Source organism: Octopus bimaculoides, chromosome 9 (assembly GCF_001194135.2).
Source record: "Octopus bimaculoides isolate UCB-OBI-ISO-001 chromosome 9, ASM119413v2, whole genome shotgun sequence".
Taxonomy (NCBI): Eukaryota; Metazoa; Mollusca; class Cephalopoda; order Octopoda; family Octopodidae; genus Octopus; species Octopus bimaculoides.
This window is the reverse complement of record NC_068989.1, coordinates 6,201,917-6,212,083: the sequence shown is the minus strand read 5'-3', so window position 1 is coordinate 6,212,083 and position 10,167 is coordinate 6,201,917. Positions and strand designations below refer to the sequence as shown.

Genomic DNA, 10,167 nt, shown 5'->3' with positions numbered 1-10,167 from the left:
ATATATATGTATATATGTACATATATATATATATATGTACATATATGTATATATATGTATATATGTACATATATATATATATATGTACATATATGTATATATATGTATATATGTACATATATATATATATATGTATATGTATATACATATATATATGTGTGTGTGTGTGTGTGTCTTTTGTCTGTGTGTGTGTGTGTCTTTTGTGTGTGCCTGTGTTTGTGCGAGTGATTTCATGTCCCCTTCATCTACATGTGTGCTTGCTCACCGATTGTAAACTGAAGGCTAGAAGCAAACAACAATGTCGTTCTATCTCTAGATGTGAAGAGATATCTGGCTTGTCTTCTACACGCTACCATGCCAAACCTATCCATATACACCTCATCAATGCCCATTCTTATACATGCATTTCCTTGCATTATCTCCTCCTCACATACACACACACACACACACACACACACACACACACACATTCCCTCTCCCTTCTACTCTCCCCACCGCTCTCTTTCTCTCATTTCCATTTCTATAGCAATTCCATTGTAGGATTTTGCTATTTACCCAAATTATTATCATGTAAGTATAGGAAAATACCGAAAGCTACTTAAGAATGCAAGATAAAGAAGGAAAATATTTATTTATTTATTTGCCATTGAATAAATTCATTCCTTTTCTGCAGTTTGTGCTTTAAGTGGTTTTCATTATTTTTCTTGTAACGTTTGTTATTGTTGTTGTTGGGTTCTGTTTGTCAATGATACCGTCGATGTTGTATGTTGGTGACATTATTGGACATCTATTAAGCATGAGGATCTCTTCAAGATCACTTAATTCAGGAAAGCTAAAAGTAGGGAAACATGTTACATTAAGGTGTATGGTATGGCTATGAAGTTCAGTTTGTAATCACTTGGTTCTCGGTTCAGTCCTATTTCACAGCACCTTTGACAAGTTTCTCTGGTTCACCTTTTGCGTGAAATTTGGTATTTTGGACCTCTTTGCTCTGATGAGCCTGCTCTCGTAATCTGCACTGATTTGCAAATATACATTTGCATTGTATAATGCAGAGCGTGCAGACATGTAAACATAATTCATTACACACTGAAATTATTATTACATAAAGAAGGCTGTGAAACAACTGTAACCCTAAGGATGACAATTAGCTAAATAAATATATTCACCTCTCCTGACTTTTATGGGTTATATATATATAAAGCATTATCATTGCCAGGACCACTGACTGGCTCCCATGTCGGCGGGATGTTAAAAGCACCATTTGAACGTGGTCGTTGCCAGTGTCACCCTACTGGCACATGTGCCGGTGGCACATAAAAAACACCTTTTGAGCGCGGTCATTGCCAGTACTGCCTGACTGGCCCTCATGCCAGCGGCACGCAAAAGCATCTACTACACTCTCAGAGAGGTTGGCATTAGGAAGGGCATCCAGCTGTAGAAACATTGCCAGATCAGATTAGAGCCTGGTGCAGCCTACTGGCTTGCCAGTCCTTGGTCAAACCGTCCAACCCATGCCAGCATGGAAAGCAGACGTTAAATGTCAATGATGATGATGATGATGATATATATGTATATAGGCACAGGAGTGGCTGTGTGATAAGAAGCTTGCTTCCCAACCACATGGTTCTGGGTTCAGTCCCAATGTGTGGCACCTTGGGCAAGTGTCCTCTACTATAACCTCAGACTGACCAAAGCCTTGTGAGTGGATTTGGTAGACGGAAACTGAAAGAAGCCTGTTGTATATGTGTGTGTGTGTGTGTGTGTGTGTGTGTGTGTGTCCCACTATCGCTTGACAACCAATGCTGGTGGGTTTACATCCCCTGTAACTTAGCAGTTCAGCAAAAGAGACCGATAGAATAAGTACTAGGCTTACAAACATAAGTCCTAGGGTTGTGGTGCTCCTACATGGCCACAGTAAAATGTCTGAAACACTGAAACGAATAAAAGAATATATATATATATATAGAGAGAGAGAGAGAGAGAGAGAGAGACACACACACACACACAAGCATATGTCCATGCATCCACACTCACACTGGTTTACACAACAGACACATACGTGTGTGTGTGTGTGTGTGAATCTCTGCATATCTGGTGTAAAATTGAGTTGATTTAAAAGATAACTGTTACAAACGACAATGGCATCCTGTATAAATTGCTACTCGGGGTTGAAGAGAAGAAACTGAACTGGTGACTTGTATCTAATAAATTAGATAAAAAGTTATTTAATTTGATTGAATTGGTAAGGTAAAGTGCATTATGTTTTATAAAACATTGTTTCATAAATGATGAGGATAATGGTGAAGATGGCTTAAATAACATAATTTAATAAATATTCATATATTTTTGTTTCCAAAATTTCATATATTTAATATAAGGTATTATAATAACTGACGAAAGGGGGAACAAATATTAAAAATTAATGTTCATAATTTAACAGAGAGAAAGCAATTTAAAGGAGCGTATAAGGAAATTATAGAGAATTTATTATTGTTAGTAAATTCAGTGGCAAAGAGGGAGGTAAGGAAATATTTTGTGTCAGGTATAAAGAAATTAAGGAAGAAATAAGAAAAATTGTTGCGCAAAAATTAAAGTATGTAACTAATATATGTAATATCTATTCTGATAAATAAAAGGTGATTGCAGAGCGGAATAATGGAGCAAAATATAGGATATAATTTGGTATGATTAAAAGATTTAAAGAGAAATTTAAAATAAAAGTATATTAACAAATTTAAAATAATAAAAATATATTAAGAAATATGAAATAATAAAAATATATTAACAAATTTAAAATAATAAAAATATTTTAAGAAATATAAGATAATAAAAATATATTAACAAATTTAAAATAATAAAAATATTTTAAGAAATATAAAATAATAAAACATATTAACAAATTTATAATAATAAAAATATATTAAGGAATTTGAAATTAAGTTTATATTTAAAATTGAAATATTTGCCAAGAATTTTTTTGATATTAACAATTACCTGACTGTTAAATTATGAACATTAATTTTCAATATATTTTTTTTCAATCTTTTATTTTTTATTTTACTTATTTTTTTTACTTGTTTCAATCATTGGATAGTGGCCATGCTTGGGCACTGCCTTGAAGAGGTTTTAGTCAAATAAATATAACACAAATATGAAGAGAGAGAGGGAGAGAAAAAGACAGAAAGAGAGAGCGAAGTTTATAAAAATGTTGGACTGGAAAACAATGATGATGGTGGTGATGATGGTGGTGATGATGGTGATGATATAAATAATTATTTGATGTAATTGACCATCCCCCTCCCCTCAAATTCCAGGCCTTCTATCTATAGTAGAAAGGATTATTATTACTTTTATTATTATTATTAATAACTTATGATGAGCAGAATAATTTTATGATGAGGAGGAGGAGGAGGAGGAGGAGGTGGAGGAAGATATGATGTCATTGTAATGACGGAAATAATGCTAAGAGGGAAGATAATGTCAAAATGATGATCCTCCTGTTATATTTCATAATGATTATAAGGATAATGCCATAATGAGGATGATGATGATGTTGATGACGATGATGATGGTGAGAATGATGATGATGATGATGGGAATGATGATGATGACGATGATGATAATGATGGTGATAATGATGACGATGATGATGATGAGAATGATGATGACGATGGTGAGGATGATGATGACAATGACGGTGATGATGATGAGGAGGAGGAGGAGGGTGCTGGTGATACTGGTGCTGGTGATGGTCATGATGATGTGCTTCTGTGCAGGATGCATTCATTTATTTTTTTTCCATATATATTTTAATCTTTCTCAATGATGAAAATTTCATGATGATGATCGATGATGACGCAGATAAGGTTGATGACGACGAGGAGGAGAAAGAAAACAATGATGATAAAGTTGAGGATTATAGATAATGCCACACTGGACACATGATTAAGTTGATGATGATGATGATGATGATATTGATGATTTGTTTTGTATTTGCCACATGGGCATTGAATGAGGGGACATTAAAATTTGTGGGGTCTACATTATTTACATTTGACGGATATTTCTCCTCATCTTGTTTGTTGTTAACACGACGTTTTGGCTGATATACCCTCCAGCCTTCATCAGGTGTCTTGGGGAAATTTTGAACCTGGTTCTCATCCCTAAGGTATATTTTTCGAGGTCACTGACTGGAATCGAACTCGGAATCTTCGGGTTAGTAGCCCACACTCTTAACCACTATGCTATATGCCGGGATAATAATAATAATGATGATGATGATGATGATGAAGATGACGACGATGACAACGACGACGAAAATGGGCATGAGAACCCAGGTTCGAAATTTCCCCAAGACACCTGATGAAGGCTGGAGGGTATATCAGCCGAAACATGTTAACAACAAACAAGATGAGGACAAATATCCATCAAATGTAAATAATGTAAATTCCCCAGCATGGTTGTATTCCACTAACTAAAACAAGTATAGGGTAAAAGATGTTTATTGTAATTATTAGTATTAATATTGTATATTTTTTTTTTCCTTTTCCATATGTTTCATATATTTTTCTTTTCTCTTTCATTGCTCCACCTTACCAACCCAATCACAGAAATTGTCGTCAGGTACCCAAAATTGAATGGCCGAGGATATTTGGCTTTCCCTGTGTTGCGTGATGCTTACAAACAGTTCCGCATTTATCTAGAAATCAAACCAGAATCTCCAAATGGATTATTGCTATTTGCTTCCGAGAAGCCGGATGCTCGAGGAGATTTCTTCTCCGTTGCCCTTGTTGATGGACAAGTAGAATTCCGGTAAGTCGCTGTACAGCTTTCTATTATTATCTATTATTATTTGGAGTATGAGACGTTTTGGCGCAGCCATTTTGGCATTGCCTTTTTGGCATCACTGATTCAATGCTGACTTATTTGACATCAGACGTTTTAATATTTCTCCTCTCCTTTCTCTCCTTCCATCCATCCTCTTTTTCTCTTTCTTTATCTCTCATTTTCTCTCTTTTCCTCTGTTCTTCTCTTTCTCTCTCTGTCTCTCTCTTCTTTATTCTCTCTCCTTTTCTCTCTCTCTCTCTCTGTTTATGTGTCTCAGCACATTTCTCTTTATGTGAATGAAGAGAGGGAAATGTTCATGTCAATCATGTTCAGTTAATAAATTATAATATTTCAATCTCTCTCTTTCCATTTCTCCCTCTTTCTCTTTCTCCCTCTCTCTCTTTCTCTAACTATACCTATACCTGAATAAGGTTTGTTTTAAGGATGTTAAACAAGACACCCATGTTTCCAGAGGTGAGTTATTCCAACTCCGAAGAATTCCTCTCAACACATGGCTATATGATGCTTCCCCACTACACCTGTTCTTGATCAGAAATGCACATATCGTCACCCACCAAGGGACATGCTCAACTGGTTAAGGTCAAGCCACTGACAAGTATATCTCTGATATTGAGCAGAATATTTGCTGAAGCCCATCTTTTTTTATACCAAGGCAAAACAATGTCCATGATAACACTTCCAATCAGTTAAGATCAGAAGCCATGAGAGCCACTGCCTGGTACTGCATTCGGGCGTTTATTATTATTATTATTATTATTAGTAGTAGTAGTAGTGGTAGTGGTGGTAGTAGTAGTAGTAGTAGTAGTAAGGTGGTGAGCTGGCAGAATTTTTAGCATGCCAGGCAAAACGCTTACAATATTTTGCCCATCACTACGTTCTGAGTTCAAATTCCGCCAAAGTCGACTTTGTCTTTCATCCTTTCGGAGTCGATAAATTAAGTACCAGTGAAACACTGAGGTCGATGTAATCAACTTAATCCCTTCCACAAAATTTCAAGCTTTGTGCCTTAAGTAGAAGGGATTACGATGATGATGATGATTATTATTATTATTATTATTATTGACTCTGCACAGCTTCTAACGCTGGAGATGTATTACAGTGTCAGCTGTTCCCTACCAGTGAACTAAGGTAACACCTCGTATTTTTCGAGCACCTTCCGTATTATTATTATTGTTCAGTAGTTTTATTTTTATAACGTGCTTTCACTTCACTACCGAGCGCAGCTCTGTGCGCCTTGGGTATGTGCTGTGGTTTGCTGTGATGCTCTTATGGTTACTGTATTAAAAGTGTTTTGCGTAGGATGTGTGCAGTGCCCAGTAGTATAATTTTCTGTATGTTATATATATTTGTAAGTCCTGGTGTTTTTGTTATGTATTTGTCTGAATATTTTTTCATTATACCTAAAGCACCTACTATGATAGGAATTGTTTCTGTTTTTAGATTCCACATTCGAATTACCTCTATTTCCAGGTCTTTGTATTTTGAAGGTTTCTCCATTTCTTTTAGGGAAACGTTGTCATCTGCTGGTATTGATACATCAATTAGAAAGCATTTTTTTCTATTATTATTATTATTATTATTATTATTATGACAAGGAATTTGACAATGATGACAATGAGGCTTTTAATCCCCGTCTTCATGATGGTGTTTGTTATTGACTTCCACAGAGTTCTGTTTGTCCTTGCTTTTTAAAGTCAGAGAAATCCTTCAGCGCTTCTGTATTTGTTGACTCTTTTACGAGCTTTAAATTGACTTATTAGTGTTAGTGATAATGTTGGCAGTAGTATTGCATTAATGGTGGTGCTGGTGATAGCGGCAGTGATGGTGGTGGTGGTGGTAGTTGTGCCGATAATGTTCGTTACGACAACTAGTTTTGAAGATATCTCCAGTTGCTATGGCTACACTAACATTCTAAATTTTTCGATTTCAACAAAAAAAAAAGAACAACCAAAATATATATATTTTTTACTGTTGTTTTTTTGTCTTTATTTCTGTTATTGTTTTATAACAGTTGTTTCAGTTTTGTTATGTCAGTCGTTTTACATTTTTCTTCTTGTTGTGGTTGTTGTTGTCGTTCTGTTATCTCGAATGCTTTTATCTGCCACTTGTGCTGCTACTGCTGCTGCTACACATGTAAAATAAAATATAATAACCTTTTCCTATAATTGCTTCTTATGAGATGAAGCTACAAGTTGATCTCCTGACGTGCACTACAATACTTTCCAATTGTTGTATTATGTAAGACAAAATAGCTTAGTGAGAGAGAGACCGTTGCTAGAAAAAAAACAGACAAAAAAAACAGAAGGGTAATGATAAAATATAAAATACAGTGAGGAGGAGTGGGGGAGAAGGAGGGGAGGGTGGTGGTGGTGATGATGATGATGATGATGATGAAGGTGATGGTGGTGGTGATGATGAAGGTGATGGTGGTGGTGATGAAGGTGATGATGATGAAGATGATGATGATGATGATGACGACGATAGCGATGATGCTGAAGTTGATACTGATGATGATGATAACAAGGACCTCAATGCTGCACAAACTACTTAGTTTTCCCACCAGGAAATCTCTCTTCTTTATTATTATTTTATTTTGTTATTTCATCATTTTATTTCCTAAGATGAAATGCAATGAGTTTAGAGTTTAGATGTTGGTAGGTGCATGATCAGCATTTTATGTGAGCATTGAGAGACATGGCCATGCGATTGAGAAGATTGCTTTGCAATCACAACACTTTGAGTTCAATCTTACAGCACACCACCTTGAACAACCGTTTCCTATCAGAGCCTTCAATTTAATTTTCTATGTGAAAACTGTAAGGAAGCTTGTAGTTTGTAGAAGTAACTATTTCTGTTCTTGGGAGGGTGACCTCCACACCCCCTTTGGTTATGAATGACCATGGGATTGCATCTAGAAAGTTCCTCGCTGAAGCACAGGTGTGAGTAAGGTTGCTTATGGAATGCCAGCGGTCACCCATGCTGATCGGTCTCCTCTTTCTACGCCACCGGTGTTATCTAAGGGAAGGGCAAAGGGGCTGATACAGCTTGGTACTAATGATGTCACAACTCATTTCTACTGAATGAACTGGAGTAGCATGAAATAAAGTGTCTTGCTCAAGAACACAACATGCAGCCCAGTGCGGGAATTGAACTCACAGCCTCATGATTGCAAGCTCGATGCTCTAACCACTGAGCCATGTGCCTTCACTGTTCTTGGGAGAGTGATTTAATTCATTGCCTAGTTTAAGCAGTTGCCACATTAGCCATGAGACTGGTGAGAGAAAGGGAGTAATTCATCCTCCAGCAGAGTCTTGACCACAAGGTATAGTCCTTGTGGTGTAGTAGCCAGTGTGACTCATTGGTCAAGAGCTATGCTAGTGAAGTGCACTGTCAGTCCTTGGAAATAGGCAAGGACTGACAGCAGGAAGAGCATCCAGCTGTAGAATATATATCTACCTCAATAAATTCCATTTGAACCATGCAAACTTGAAAAAGTGGACATTAAACAATGATGATGATGGTGGGGATGTTGGTGGGGATGAAAAAAAAGAGAAAGAAAATGTTGATATTATTGTTTCAAAAAAGTAAAAAAAGTGCACCAGTTACAGCTTCACCGCAAAATGCAACAGCATGTAAAAATTTATTAAAGTGCATCAAATGTTTAGTTTTAGACAATACAATAACATTCAAACGCTGCAAATAAGTGCACTGAAGGTGCCTTGTCATGCGTTATTCTGGTGATGAATTAAGCTCTCAGTCATTTTACATCACAGAATACAGCATCATCAGGATGATGATGATGATGCTGCACCATAGAGCACACTAGTTACAAATATCTTTTCTCAATAACAATAGCATGAAAAGATTGAAAAAAACAACAACAAAAAAAAAAAAAATAATTAATTAAACAAGCAAATAAACAAAAGACATTTGCAAACAATTAAATGTTCTCGTTATAGAATACAAATTATTTTGTTTTCATTATCATTATTATTATTATTGATTTCTTAGGTACATGGTTATTATTATTATTTTTATTTTTTTTATGAGAAGAACTTAGTTAATTGAATCAACTTCAGCTTTATTTCTGATTCATTTTTGTTTTTCATATTTGTACACTCCACCACCACCACCACCACCATCACTACCACCACCACCACTACCACCACCACCCCTATTCATGAGTGAAATGTCAACATTGGTCAGATTTCAACTGAGAATAAATCTGTTAATAATATATAAGAAATTTGGTCGTAAGCTGGCAGAATCATTAGCACACTGGGCGAAATGCTCATTGGTATTTCGTCTGCCGTTACGTTCTGAGTTCAAATTCCACCGAGGTCGACTTTGCCTTTCATCATTTTGGGGCCGATAAATTAAATACCAGTTGCATACTGGGGTTGATTTAATCGATTGGCCCTCTCCCATAAAATTTTGAGCCTTGTGCGTAGGGTAGAAAAGAATATTTTAAGGCGGTGAGCTGGCAGAAATGTTAGCATGCCAGGCGAAATGCTTAGCGGTATTTCGTCTGTCTTTAAGTTCTGAGTTCAAATTCTGCCAAGGTTTACTTTGCCTTTCATCCTTTTAAGGTCGATAAATTAAGTACCAGTTGCATACTGGTGCCTAATCGACTGGCTCCCTCCCCAAAATTTCCAGGCCTTGTGCCTATAGTAGAAAGAATAATTTGTAAGAATTTGGTGGTGAGCTGGCAGAATCGTTAGAAATGCTGGGCAAAATTCTCAACAGCAGTTTGTCCATTTTTATGTTCTGAGTTCAAATTCCACCGATGACAACTTTGCCTTTCATTCTTTCGGGGTCGATAAATTAAGAACCCAGTTTTGAAATTTTCCCCCCAAGACACCTGATGAAGGCTGGAGGGTGTATCAGCCGAAACGGTGTGTTAACAACAAACAGGATGAGGACAAATATCCGTCAAATGTAAATAATGGAAATAATGTACATAATGTACAATTAAAATAATCAAAAATAAAATAAAAACAAACTGTATCGAAACATATAAACTAAATACTCTGTCTTAATTGCTGAATTAATTGCTTTTCACTTCATCTCAGCTTCGTTAACAGCTGGACTCTGATGATGTACAGAAACTAGCCTGTTGCCAGGTAATTTGTCTCACCTTACCTTGGGGAAGAATTGGACATAGTTATTATGGAGGAAATAGGTATCTTGTTTTAGATGAAGAGATGAAAATGGTTGGAGGTGGTGGCGGCGGTAGTGGTAGCAGGGTGTATCTTGTCTCAGAAATAATTGAGATCAACATGCAGAGGGTGGGAGTGGTGGTATGGTGGCTTCAAG

At 36.3% G+C, this 10,167-nt stretch overlaps 1 protein-coding gene across 1 annotated transcript in view; it reads left to right on the top strand.

Annotated features, from left to right (window-relative positions):
* LOC106875003 (pikachurin) overlaps positions 1-10,167 on the top strand; it is a 459,438-nt gene that overhangs the window by 307,569 nt on the left and 141,702 nt on the right. The window contains exon 4 of the mRNA XM_052970397.1: positions 4,614-4,815. Coding sequence (XP_052826357.1) covers positions 4,614-4,815 — 202 coding nt within the window. The remainder of the gene's footprint in view (positions 1-4,613; positions 4,816-10,167) is intronic.